The sequence below is a fragment of the Schistocerca americana genome, chromosome 5 (assembly GCF_021461395.2).
Source record: "Schistocerca americana isolate TAMUIC-IGC-003095 chromosome 5, iqSchAmer2.1, whole genome shotgun sequence".
NCBI lineage: Eukaryota > Metazoa > Arthropoda > Insecta > Orthoptera > Acrididae > Schistocerca > Schistocerca americana.
The window spans coordinates 550,133,259-550,147,987 of NC_060123.1; the positions used below are offsets into that span (position 1 = coordinate 550,133,259).

The 14,729-nt window shown below is 44.7% G+C and overlaps 1 protein-coding gene across 2 annotated transcripts in view; it reads left to right on the forward strand.

The window, feature by feature from the left end:
• LOC124615973 (venom dipeptidyl peptidase 4-like) overlaps positions 1–14,729 on the forward strand; it is a 572,498-nt gene that overhangs the window by 388,348 nt on the left and 169,421 nt on the right. Inside the window, exon 1 of one of the 2 annotated variants that reach the window (XM_047144174.1) lies at positions 5,210–5,327. The exons of the other annotated variant lie outside the window; for it this stretch is intronic. Within the exon in view, the coding sequence (XP_047000130.1) occupies positions 5,217–5,327 (111 nt within the window). The 5' untranslated portion in view covers positions 5,210–5,216. Of the gene's footprint in view, positions 1–5,209; positions 5,328–14,729 lie in introns of those variants that run through there. 2 annotated transcript variants of the gene reach the window in all.

The window sequence follows — 14,729 nt, forward strand, 5'->3', positions numbered from 1 at the left end:
TCATTACGCTTGCCAAACCCTACTTTGGACAGCAGGATTGCCAGATCTATCCCCAACTGAGAACCTTTGGAACATTATGGACAGAGTCGCCAACCAGCTCGAGATTTTGACGATCTAACTCTTCAATTGGACAGAATTTGACACGATATCCCTTAGGAGGACAACCGACAACTCTGTCAATCATATGAAGATGGTAACTGTTCTTTCCGACATGTCCGAAAGAACAGACACCATCTTCATATAGTTAAGGCTAACCGACCATTGACCTTCTTCTTCTGTGCAGATACACACGCATTGTACAAACTCTCACTGGACTCGGTAAGACTGTCTGCCGCGAGTAATGAGTGTAGTGGGCAGGTGCACTACGAATGTAGTGTGTGGACATTAAGTTGGGAATGTGGGTCTCGCGGGGAGCGTGCAAGGGATAAATCCCTGCAGTCGCACTATTCTGTGAGCCCACGGTGGCTCAGATGGATGGAGCATCTGCCATGTAAGAAGGAGATCCTGGGGTCGAGTCCCGGTCGGCCCACACATTTTCAACTGTCCCCATGATGTATATCAACACCTGTCGACAGCTTGGGGTCTTGATTTCATTATCATTTCACTCTCTCAATCAGTGCCAAGCCGAATAACTTCATGCGTAAGGGCCAGAGGTGGAGCAACGCGTTATTAACTTGCTCAGTTTGTGCAGTTCTTTCTTCTGAATAAATAATCTAAAAAATGGTTCAAATGGCTCTGAGCACTATGCGACTTAACAGCTGAGGTCATCAGTCCCCTAGAATTGAGAACTACATAAACCTAACTAACCTAAGGACATCACACACATCCATGCCCGAGGCAGGATTCGAACCTGCGACCGTAGCGGTCGCGCGATTCCAGACTGAAGCGCCTAGAACCGCTCGGCCACCCGGCCGGCAATAAATAATCTAATTTTTCTGAAATTGTAAACATTTCTTTGTCTGTAAATGTGCATCACATCTACCAATTTCCATCCCATTCAATTTTTTTCTTCGACCGTATTACTCACCACCTTAAAAAGAGCACTGTGATCGCTCTGCAGCACTGTAAATGGTGGGGAACTGGCGCCAAGCAGTCATGCGACCCTCCAACTCTGACGTGTGTCACGACGGCAAAGTGGTGTGTACGTGCCTGTCGGTTCTGTGCAACCTGCGCAGTGGTATGTGTCGATGAGAAGATGTTACATAAAGGCAGAAAGGAACTATAGTGTTATGGTGTCTTCCTGACCTCATCGTAAGTGAAATTGCCTGTTTTGTTGGTGTAGCAACACAGATTGTGTAACGTGTCTACAAGGAACGGTGTACCACTTGCAGCCATGTAACAGGTCATAATAACATTGGTCATAGCGAGCACATAATCGACAGTCGCCAGAGACGTGTCACATCTTGTCAATGACAATCGGTTTCATATCGTAAAAGAATTGCTGCTATAATTGAATGCTACTTTATCTCAGTCGGATTCCTAGCTAACATAGCGAAGGAAACTGCATTCAGTGCAAATTTGGAGTGCGTACCGCACAAGAGGCCATTCCTAGCAGTTGTCTTCAACAGCCCCAACAACACAGAAATTAAACTGGACAATAAACGACTGTAGGCTTCCGTCTCCCAGACAGTCGCGATTTTGCCTCTGTTGAAATAATTTAAGACGCCGAGTGCACTGACATCCTAATGAGGTGCATATCTCGCAGTGAGTGGAGGTTGTAGTTCAGACCGGAGGTGGTTCCGTCATGTTTGGCGGTGTTTTTCGTACCAAGACTTGCGCCCAGTTATTCAAGCTGCGCTGAACATGGATAAGGCTCTTTATTTCAACACTCTCAGTGACAAATGTTGGTCTTTCTTGTATACAGGTAAGCTTTTGACGGTCCTGTCTTTAAAGATGACGACAGCCGTGTTGAGAAGGTTGAAGGCACACGTTCCCGGCTTCACAATCACTCAGGCATCTTGTTGCACTCGACTGCTCTTGAAATCACCTGATCTTAACGCAAAGAAAATGTCTGCTGCTGTTGTGACAGCGGGCGAAACGAAGCAATCAACATTCCGGCAATTTTGTCTCTCTGCGGGATTTAATCTACAAATTGGCTTCAGCTGTATGTGGTATACCTGAAGAGACATGGAGTCTTCCTCGCCGAGTTGCAGTTACCAGTTAGGCCCATTAGCCAGAAATATAAGGAATTCCTATCATCTTTATCTCTAAATGGCGCAAATATCAACTTCTCTTCTTCAGCAAAGAGTCTAGCAATAACAATGGATGAAAATCTAAATTGGACTGAGTACGTAACTGCAATGCGCACGATGGCATCATCATCTCTCCATGCCTCATAAAAATATAAAAAGCTCTACCCTCTTGACCTGAGAAAGGAACTTGTACTAACGCTTACACTTCCAATCATTGATTACAGCAATGATTTACTGCAAGGCCTTTCCCAGGAAACCTCAGGCGCCTGCAACTGGTTATGAATGCCTGTGTTCGTTTTGTCTGTGATGATCGACTCTTTGCTCACATTTTACCATCGTATGCACAGCTATCATGGCGACGTGCAGACAAGCAAAGTGATTTCCATACCCTCTGTATTCCTTACTGTCTTATTGATGCACACTGTTCCTCATACCTCTCCCCGGCCTTAACTTTCTTGTCTGAACAACATGGCAGAAACACCCACTCCCATCAAAGTAAAATCCCTGTTCCACTCTATCGTTCAGACACCTTCTCGAAGTCATTCTCAGTAGCAGGGACCCGAGAGTGGAATAAGCCTCCTCGTTATAAAAGAGATATGAATAACATCCCCACCTTCAGAAGTCAGTTAATGAAATATCTACTGTGGCAAAAATAAGGATTACCATTGTCCCTGTATGCACTCGTTACCCTTGCACAAACCTCTTTCCAACCTAATCTTCCTCATTAACCAGCAATCTTTGCAGAAACTGTCTCCTTAAATTTCCTGTCCTTAGAATTCAACACCACGTAAAATATCTGTTTTGTACACGTTTAAATTCTTTTTACATCTGCACTACATTATTGTTATTATTTTTATTATTACTCTTACCACTATTAGTGACAGCAGCTGCAGTTGTACGAGTATTGCCTGTATAAACTTTAGTACACTACTGGTCATAAAAATTGCTACACTGCGAAGATGACGTGGTACAGACGCGAAATTTAACCGACAGGAAGAAGATGCTGTGATATGCAAATGAGTAGCTTTTCAGAGCATTCACACAAGGTTGGCGCCGGTGGCGACACCTACAACGTGCTGACACGAGGAAAGTTTCCAACCGATATCTCATACACAAACAGCAGTTGACCGGCGTTGCCTGGTGAAACGTTGTTGTGATGCCTCGTGTAAGGAGGAGAAACGCGTACCATCACGTTTCCGACTTTGATAAAGGTCGGATTGTAGCCTATCGCGATTGCCTTTTATCGTATCGCGACATTGCTGCTCGCGTTGGTCGAGATCCGATCACTGTTAGCAGCATATGGAATCGGTGGGTTCATGAGGGTAATACGGAACGCTATGCTGGATCCCAACAGCCTCGTATCACTAGCAGTTGAGATGACAGGCATCTTATCCGCATGGCTGTAACGGATCGTGCTGCCACGTCTCGATCCTTGAGTCAACAGATGGGGACGTTTGCAAGACAACAAACATCTGCACGAACAGTTCGACGTCGTTTGCAGCAGCATGGACTATCAGCTCGGATATCATGGCTGCGGTTACCCTAGACGCTGCATCACAGACAGCAGCGCCTGCGATGGTGTACTCAACGACGAACCTGGGTGCACGAATCGCAAAACGTCATTTTTTCAGATGAATCCGCGTTCTGTTTACAGCATCGTGATGGTCGCATCCGTGTTTGGCGACCTCGCGGTGAACGCATATTGGAAGCGTGTATTTGTCATCATCATACTGGCGTATCACCTGGCGTGATGGTATGGGGTGCCATTGGTTACACGTCTCGGTCGCCTCTTGTTCGCATTGACGCCACTTTGAGCAGTGGACGTTACATTTCAGATGTGTTACGACCCGTGGCTCTACCCTTCATTCGATCCCAACGAAACCTTACATTTCAGCACGACAATACACGACCGCATGTTGCAGGTCCTGTACGGGCCTTTCTGGATACAGAAAATATTCGACTGCTGCCCTGGCTAGCACATCCTCCAGATCTCTCACCAACTGAAAACGTCTGGTCAATGGTGGCCGAGCAACTAGCTCGTCACAATACGCCAGTCACTACTCTTGATGAACTGTGGTATCGTGTTGAAGCTGCATGGGCAGCTGTATCTGTACACGCCATCCAAGCTCTGTTAGACTCAATGCCCAGGCGTATCATGGCCGTTATTACGGCCAGAGGTGGTTGTTCAGGGTACTGATTTCTAGGATCTATGCAACTAAATTACGTGAAAATGTAATCACATGTCAGTTCTAGTATATTTGCCCAATGAATACCTGTTTATCATCTGCATTTCTTCTTGGTGTAGCAATTTTAATGGCTAGTAGTGTACTTCATAGTCAGTATAATTTAATCACATTGCTACTTCAGACACTCATATCGTATTAATACCAGTTGTCGTATTAAAACTATTACTTCTTTAGGTAACCGTGATTTAAAAAACATATTGTATGTGTGAAACCCAGGTCTGATGTAAGAGGGGATCTGATAAGGTTAAACAAATAAAAAATAAAGACGGTCTTACACGATATTAGTCGACGCCTCCTAGTCGTTTTTTTTCCGGTGAGCTTATTAGGAGTAATCATTGGGATATCCATTAGTGCATACTGCTTAATGAAGTGGAACTGCATCAACAGAATAATACAGGCGAATGTGAAGTCCATTTGAATACGAGTGCACGGCTCAACAAGTCAAGTTACTTGCTACAAACGCCAAGATAATGGATTACCTTCGTAATTACCTTGTTCATTTCATGGCACAGATAGTATAACAATGGCGTTAGCTGCTGAGACCTCTGGCGGCGGCACTATTACGCCGCGGGCCTTGACGGGCGGTGAAGCGACGAGCGGTGACGTGGGTGGCGCGCTGTAAACCTGTTCTGTTCGGGCTCGCTATCGGCCTAGGTCTCGGTCTCTGCTCAGGGGGCCGACTCCGATGGCGCGGGCACAGCCGGGGGTGGGGGGCAAGTGCGCCGGCTGTCACGCCGGCTGCGTGCCGCCAGCAGTGCCGGAGCGGCCGCTGCTCGAGATGGTCAAGTACTCGCAGGAGCCCCTGGTGTCGCTCTGGCGAATGCCGGACCTGGGATTCGAGTTCCTGGACCACACCTCTGCGCATGCGCTGTACGCGGCTCCCGTCCAGGTAGGCGCTGCCACGCCGCGCGTCAAGGGCACGCTGGAGAGAGAGTCGTATGGCATTGTTGACATAGAGTGGGGGTGGCGGACCAGTTGTTCCACCGCCTGATTTGTAAGGCTCCGTTGCTTGACTCCTCCACACAGCCCGCCTCCGTAGCAGTCGCTAACGCTCGTCTGGCCAGTGGCGCTCGAGTACTACATCTACATTTATACCCCGCAAGCCACCCAACTGTGCGTGGCGGAGGGCACTTAACGTGCCACTGTCATTACCTCCCTTTCCTGTTCCAGTCGCGTATGGTTCGCGGGAAGAACGACTGCCGGAAAGCCTCCGTGCGCGCTCGTATCTCTCTAATTTTACATTCGTGATCTCCTCGGGAGGTATAAGTAGGGGGAAGCAATATATTCGATACCTCATCCAGAAACGCACCCTCTCGAAACCTGTCCAGCAAGCTACTCCGCGATTCAGAGCGCCTCTCTTGCAGAGTCTACCACTTGAGTTTGCCAAACATCTCCGTAACGCTATCACGCTTACCAGATAACCCTGTGACGAAACGCGTCGCTCTTCTTTGGATCTTCTCTATCTCCTCCGTCAACCCGACCTGGTACGGATCCCACACTGATGAGCAATACTCAAGTATAGGTCGCACGAGTGTTTTGTAAGTGTGGTGTGGGTACTGTAAGACCATCAGATTATTTGACTTGTCGCTCTAACGAAGTAGGCGAGCGTCAGCAATATGTCTCGTGGTCTTATCGTGGCATGTTTGTCTTCTGCCGTTAGGTCAGACGATAGAAATGCCACTTGCACACTTAGAGTAGCAGATTGACGGTGACCAACTTTCAACAGAACTTGATTATTTTTTCACACATTTATTAAAGTAATATCAAGCATAAAAATAACTTAACTTGGTTCTGGATGCTATTTACAATTGACAATCTGAAGTTCCTTTGGTCTTGGTACGATAATCTTATTAGGCGCAGACTGAAACTTGACGATAGACTGGTACAGACTAATGCAGACTGGGGCAGACGAATGTAGACTGGTACAGACTGGTGCAGACAAATGCAGACTTATGCAGACTGACTAATCGGAGGTGTGTACACTCGTTATAATACCTCGCGCGTTCAGGTATCACTGCGCGAGTGTGATCCGCGAGGAGAAAAGGTTCTACGTTAGCAGAAATCTCATTGGCTGCGAGACATATTAATACGCGGATCGGCGGAAGCAGAATTTGGTCCATCTCTAAGACAGCGCCATCTCGTAGTGCAGAGACGGACGAGTGCTGCGCCTGCGCTGTTGTGCTTAGCGGGGCGCGCTTTATTGGGGAAGTTGTGTACGCGCTGACTACGCGGAACTATGTACACAACAGTACGTCACCTCCTTTGTTGATGGACTACATTTCCTAAGGACTCTCTCAATGAATCTCAACCTGGTACCCGCCTTACCAACAATTAATTTTATAAGATCATTCCACTTCAAATCGTTCCGCACGCATACTCCCAGACAATTTACAGAAGTAACTGCTACCAGTGTTTGTTCCACTATCTTATAATCATACAATAAAGGATCCTTCTTTCTATGTATTCGCAATACATTACATATGTCTACGTTAAGGGTCAGTTGCCACTCCCTGCACCAAGTGCCTATCCGCTGCAGATCTTCCTGCATTTCGCTGCAATTTCCTAATGCTCCAACTTCTCTGTATACTACAGCATCATCCGCGAAAAGCCGCATGGAACTTCCGACACTATCTACTAAGTCATTTATATATATTGTGAAAAGCAATGGTCCCATAACATTCCCCTGTGGCACGCCAGAGGTTACTTTAACGTCCGTAGACGTCTCTCCATTGAGAACAACATGCTGTGTTCTGTTTGCTAAAAACTCTTCAATCCAGCCACACAGCTGGTCTGATATTCCGTAGGCTCTTACTTTGTTTATCAGGCGACAGTGCGGAACTGTAGCGAACGCCTTCCGGAAGTCAAGGAAAATAGCATCTACCTGGGAGCCTGTATCTAATATTCTCTGGGTCTCATGAACAAATAAAGCGAGTTGGGTCTCACACGATCGCTGTTTCCGGAATCCATGTTGATTCCTACAGAGTAGATTCTGGGTTTCCAGAAACGACATGATACGCGAGCAAAAAACATGTTCTAAAATTCTACAACAGATCGACGTCAGAGATATAGGTCTATAGTTTTGCGCATCTGCTCGACGACCCTTCTTGAAGACTGGGACTACCCTGTGCTCTTTTCCAATCATTTGGAACCTTCCGTTCCTCTAGAGACTTGCGGTACACGGCTGTTAGACGGGCGGCAAGTTCTTTCGCGTACTCTGTGTAGAATCGGATTGGTATCCCGTCAGGTCCAGTGGACTTTCCTCTGTTGAGTGATTCCAATGCTAGTGGTGGAAGAAACTTTCGCCGCCTGTATTTGGCCGACAAGGGGACGAGAGGCGGTGACGTAAATTTCCAGACAACCTGGCTCTGTACCAGTGGCCTGGATAATATTCCATGCCTCCTGAGTCTTACGGAGTGTCGGGATGAGAGACTGATGATGGTGATACGCCCGCCGGTTGGGGACGTTAAGCTCGGCGAAATCCTTGGTTCTATCCGGAACAAATAGGCTGTATCCTGGCTCTGGGACCTCGCCGTCTTGCTTCTCTCGTAACCTACAACAAAAACACGTCACCGCACTGTACATACTTCCATTACAACCACCCACACTAAAAAGAAACACCTCAGACAATAACTCTCAAACAACGGGAGGAAACTGTCATTGAGCACCGCTTTCAGATTAGGCAGCTAAAGCTACCACTCGGCGTTCCGAAACATACGACTCTTTCCTTCTTTCATTTACATCCGGTGCGTTAAAGTGCATCATAACATTTCCACATTATGGGTGAGGGCCAATTCTTCCCGTTGTTGTTGTTGTGGTTTGATGCAGCTCTCCATGCTACTCTATCCTGTGCAGTACCTACTCCAGCCTACATCCTTCTGAATCTGCTTAGTGTATTAATCTCTTGGCCTCCCTCTACGATTTTTACCCTCCACGCTGCCCTCCAATACTAAATTGGTGATCCCTTGATGCCTCAGAACATGTCCTACCAACAGGTCCCTCCTTCTTGTCAAGTTGTGCCACAAACTCCTCTTCTCCCCAATTCTATTCAATACCTCCTCATTAGTTATGTGATCTACCCATCTAATCTTCAGCATTCTTCTGTTGCATCACATTTCGAAAGCTTCTATTCTCTTCTTGTCCTAACTAGTTATCATCCATGTTTCACTTCCATACATGGCTACACTCCATACAAGTACTTTCAGAAAGCCGGCCGCGGTGGTCTCGCGGTTAAGGCGCTCAGTCCGGAACCGCGCGACTGCTACGGTCGCAGGTTCGAATCCTGCCTCGGGCATGGATGTGTGTGATGTCCTTAGGTTAGTTAGGTTTAAGTAGTTCTAAGTTCTAGGGGACTGATGACCACAGAAGTTAAGTCCCATAGTGCTCAGAGCCATTTGAACCATTTTTACTTTCAGAAACGACCCCCTGACACTCAAATCCATACTCTATGTTAACAAATTTTTCTTCTTCAGAAACGCTTTTCTTGCCATTGCCCAGTCTACATTTTATATCCTCTCTACTTCGACCATCATCAGTTATTTTGATCCCCAAATACCAAAACTCCTTTACTACTTTAAGTGTCTCATTTCCTAATCTAATTCCCTCAGCATCCCCCGACTTAATTCGACTACATTCCATTATCCTCGTTTTACTTTTGTTGATGTTCATCTTATACCCTCCTTTCAAAGTTTCTATTTCTTCTCCATGGATTTTAATACCTAGTCCATACTTTTGTTTCCTATACTGCTTGCTCAATATACGGATTGAATAACATCGGGGATAGGCTACAACCCTGTCTCACTCCCTTCCCAACCACTGCTTCCCTTTCATGTCTCTCGACTCTTATAACTGCCTTCTGGTTTCTGTACAAATTATAAATAGCGTTTCGCTCCCCGTTTTTTACTCCTGCCACCTTCAGAATTTGAAAGAGAGTATTCCAGTCAACATTGTCAAAAGCTTTCTCGAAGTCTACAAATGCTAGAAACGTATGTTTGTCTTTCCTTAATCTTTCAGTTCTTCTCACTTTGTCGATAATACAACTACTACACATGTACATCTTCAGGCAGTTTTGTAAAATATACCGTACTTATGTTATCGGGGACCACAGGAAAGTTTATTATTGTAATATCGAGTTTCTAGTTACGACCTCCTTAGTTTTGAAATATTCTCTCGCTTACATTTCGATATCCATTTGCGACGTCGTTACATCGTCATTTATCTGCCGTTGTCCGCCCCCGGTAGCTGAGTGGTCAGCGCGACAGAATGCCAATCCTAAGGGCCCGGGTTCGATTCCCGGCTGGGTCGGAGATTTTTCTCCGCTCAGGGATTGGGTGTTGTGTTGTCCTCCTCATCATTTCATCCCCATCAACGCGCAAGTCGCCGAAGTGGCGTCAAATCGACAGACTTGCACCCGGAGAACGGTCTACCCGACGGGAGGCCCTAGTCACACGACATTTCATATCTACCGTTTATAATAAACAGTAAGCAAGCTCTCCACCTTATTTATAGGTGTGTTCACAGGCCACGTATAGATAACAATAACAACGTCTGATCGATCGCCCTCTTCTTTGTTCGTTGTGTCTTGACGGTTTACGTCCACATCTAAATTGATCGCCACGCAGCATTTCAGATATTCACGGGTTCTCTTACCACTTGAGTATGCATATTTCTCTGTAAGAGGCCTCCTCTCTCCATACTCCCTCACCAGTCCACTAGCAACATGAAACAACAGGAAGTTACATTAGAAAATGAGACACCGTAACTGATAGGCGAAGTTTGCTATTTATGGAGAAAATTAACTGACAGAGCCGTGACGTGCATAATCCTCTCTTATGTCGTGAGTAAGTATTTAGCAGTTAGAAAGTCGGGCACGCCCTGAGCAAACCTGTCCAAGCTTTTGGTGATATCTGTCCCAGGCACCACCTTTTCCCCCATACATTGGTCATTTTCATTGTTACTGAACACGGATGAAACACAAGGCTTCGAGGTACTAGACCGATCCAATTCCAACCGCAGACGACTGTAACATGGCTGACTTCTGTTCATAGTATCATGTGCTACGAGGGAGGCGTTGTGCACCATGGAAGTGCTTACTTTTACAATTACAGGGCACTATGCTCCAAGAAGTGACCGGCAACATATTGATGTCACCCACACACATCGTGCGGAACGACTAGATCGAGAAACTAGAGAAAATCGATGTCATACGGACTAATGTGCATTACCGGCTATTGCCCTTCCCGTGCCCCATTCCCGAAGGAAACAGAAAAACAGGGAAATTGTAGTAGTACAGGTAGTAATCCTCGCGACACACGGAAAGCTGCTTTCCGGAATACAGCTGTAGGTGCGGGGTGCTCTCAAAACGATTCATACGACTTCTCTATACTATATCTTCTACATCACTAAACATAGAAACTTTGAGTAATTTTTGTCGTATGTAAGGCACAACAGTGTTTTTATTTTCAAAAGAACAACCCCATATTACTATGGAGTAACTTTTACCTGAACGCACATATAACACTGATTTATCTTTCATCATTACATTCAAGGAAGCTTTCATTCACTTTTCACAGATGTTCAGTATGCATTTCATTAGATATGTTTACGCTGCGAACGCCTCCGCTGGCCTGTTTATTGTACTTTGATGAGTCAAAATGTTCAAATGTGTGTGAAATCTTACGGGACTTAACTGCTAAGGACATCAGTCCCTAAGCTTACACACTACTTAACCTAAATTATCCTAAGGACAAAAAAACACACACACACACACACACACACACACATGCCCATGGGAGGACTCAAACCTCCGCCGGAACCAGCCGCACAGTCCATGACTGCAGCACCTGAGACCGCTCGGCTAATCCCGCGCGACTTTTGAGGAGTCACTGCGTGATGTATTCAAGTCATCTGATGGCGACTTGCTAAGAAGTAGAAACCGGAAATGGCACCATATATTTGACGTTAATCTGCTTTGTATAATTAAAAAATCTGTCAGTTATTTTTTGCGATAAATAGGAAAATTCGTCTGCTCCTCATTTCCTAATCTAATTCCCTTTGCATCGCCTGATTTAGTTTGGCTGCTAGCTGTTACTCTTGTTCTACTCCACCATCTATTCTATTCAGCTGTTCTTCCAAGTCTTTTACCGTCTCTCATGGAACTACAGTGTCACCGGCGAACCTAAAAGTTTTTATTTTTCTCCTTAAACTTTAAATTCTTTTCCAGATTTTTGCTTCGTATCCTTTACAACTTGGTATATGTAAGAACTGAATAACATGAAGGATAGGAAGCGTTCTTGCCTCGCTCTCTATTGAATTACTGCCTTCTTCCCTTTCTTGTCTTTTAACTCTTACAATTGCAGACTGGTTTCTGTATAAGCTGTACATAACATTTCGCTTACTGTACTTGCAAAAAGTGTATACTTAACCAATCGAAAGCATTTGTAGGTCCAAAAATGCTACAGATAAAAGTTTGTCTTTCTTCAACCTATCTTCTAAGATAAGGTTCAATACCGCCTCGAGTGTTCGTTTATACTGGAACCCTAGCTGATCTGCTTCCCGGTCGGCTTCTGGCAGTCCTTCCAGTCGTCTGTCTGTAATTAGTGTTAAATTTTACAACCAGTAATTATTAAAATGATGGTTGGTAATACATCTGCCGCCATACTGCCTTGCTTGGCCGCCGCTTTTAACACCATTCAGCTCGTGGCACGGTTCTTTGCCGCCCCTTCATTTAGACTATGAACTATCGATTTTAACGCGTTTGTTTTTACAATCAGACGTGGATGATGGCTCTAAGACAGTTACCTTTCCGATATGAGTTGTTTAAACGAATCTCTATCAGCTGAGGATGTGTCTTCAGTCAACGTGAAAACGATCGTGACTGTCAATAAAAGTATTTTACAGCCAATGCGGATTGTATCATTCAAAATCTGGAAATCCGGCTGCGGTTGCACGCAATTTAAAACATTATGTAATACATTAGAGTGCCCCACACTGTATCTGGAGCAGTTTAATGTCGATAACAAGGATAGTGCCTTTTTCCAGATCAGAGAGTTTTAGGCTGACAGAGGAGCAGAAGGAAGGAGCTACAATTTGGAACGGGCGTATCATCGTGAAACTGGACGTTGATCTGTTTACTGATCCGTCCGTCTTCCAGGGCTGTCACTAATGGGCTGCTGACGTCACGCGGCACATTCCCCGTTATACTCGCCAAGAGCAGGAATCAGTAGTGGGGTACATCGAGCATTGACGCAGGTCTAACTTCACTTTGCTCAAGGCACGAGGGTGATTCAAAATGCACAAGGCCTATCTGGAAAAACGTATTTCGCAGACAGTTACAATGACATGTTTATGACATATTAAGAACTACTCTGGAGGACGTTGTTATCAGGACAAAGAAAACTGGCGTTCTACGGATCAGAGAGTGGAGTGTCAGAGCCCTTAATCGGGCAGGTAGGTTAGAAAATTTAAAAAGGGAAATGGATAGGCAAAAGTTAGATATAATGGGAATTAGTGAAGTTCGGTGTCAGAAGGAAAAACACTTCTGGTCAGACGAACACAGGGTTATAAATACAAAATCAAATAAGGGTTATGCAGAAGTATGTTTAATAATGAACAAAAAAACATAGGAGCGTGGATGAGCTACTACGAACAGCATAGTGAACGGATTATTGTAGCTAAGACATACATGAAGCCCGTACGTACCACACTAGTACAAGTTTATATGCCACCTAGCGCCGCAGATGATTAACAGCTCGAAGAAATGAATCATGCCATAAGAGAAATTATTTTGATAGTTAAGGGAGACGAAAATTTGATAGTCATTGGGGCCTGATATTCGATAGCAGGAAAAGGAAGAGAAGGAAAAGTAGTAGGTGAATATGGACTTGAGGTAAAGAATGAAAGAGGAAGCCACCTGGTACAATTTTGCACTGAGCGTAACTTAATCATAACTAACACTTGGTTTAAGAATCATAAAAGAAGGTCGTATACGTGGAAGAGGCCTGGGGACACTGGAAGGTTTCTGGTAGATTATATAATGGTAAGTAAGAGAGTTAGGAACCGGGTTTTAAACTGTAAGACATTTGCAGAGGCAGATGTGGACTCTGACCACAATTTATTGGTTATGAACTGTAGATTAAAACTGAAGAATCTGCAAAAAGGTAGGAATTTAAGGAGTTGAGACGGAGAACTAGCCATGACAAAACTATACCATCTGGTTTGCAAGGTGTAAGAGACAGACGAAATACTCTCAGACTTCAAAAAGAATATAATAATTTCAATCCCAAAGAAAACAGTTGTTGACAGGTGTGAACAGTACCAAACTATCAGTTTAATAAGTCACGGTTGCAAAATACTAACACGAATTCCTTACAGACGAATGGAAAAATTGGTAGAAGCTGACCTCGGGGAAGATCAGTTTGGAACACGTGGGGCAAAACAGACCTTACGACTTATTTTAGAAGAAAGATTAAGGAAAGGCAAACCTACATTTCTAGCATTTGTAGACTTAGAGAAAGCTTTTGACAATGTTGACTGGCATACTCTCTTTCAAATTCTAAAGGTGGCAGGGGTAAAATACAGGGAGCGAAAGGCTGTTTACAATTTGTACAGAAACCAGATGGCAGTTGTAAGAGTCGAGGGGGATGAAAGGGAAGCAGTGGTTCGGAAGGGAGTGAGACAGAGTTGTAGCCTCTCCCCAATGTTATTCAATCTTTATATTGAGCAAGCAGTAAAGGAAACACAAGAAAAATTCGGAGTAGGTATTAAAATCCATGGAGAAGAAATAAAAACTTTGAGGTTTGCCGATGACAGCAATTCTGCCAGAGGCAGCAGAGGACCTGGAAGAGTAGCTGAACAGAATGTACAGTGTCTTGAAAGGAGTATATAAGATGAACATCAACAAAAGCAAAAGGGCGATAATGGAATGTAGTTGAATTAAATCAGGTGATGCTAAGGGAATTAGATTAGGGAAGGAGACACTTAAACTAGTAAATGAGTTTTGATATTTCGAGAGCAAAATAACTGATGATGTTCGAAGTAGATAGGATATAAAATGTAGCCCGGCGATAGCAAGGAAAGCGTTGCTGAAGGAGAAAAATTTGTTAACACCGAGTACAGATTTAAGTGTCAGGAAGACTTTTCTGAAAGTCTTTGTATGGACTGTAGCCATGCATGAAACTGAAACGTGGACAATAAATATTTTAGACAAGAAGAGAATAGAAGCTTTCGAAATGTGGTGCTACAGAAGAATGCTGAAGATTAGATGGGTAGATCAAGTAGCTAATGAGGGGGTACT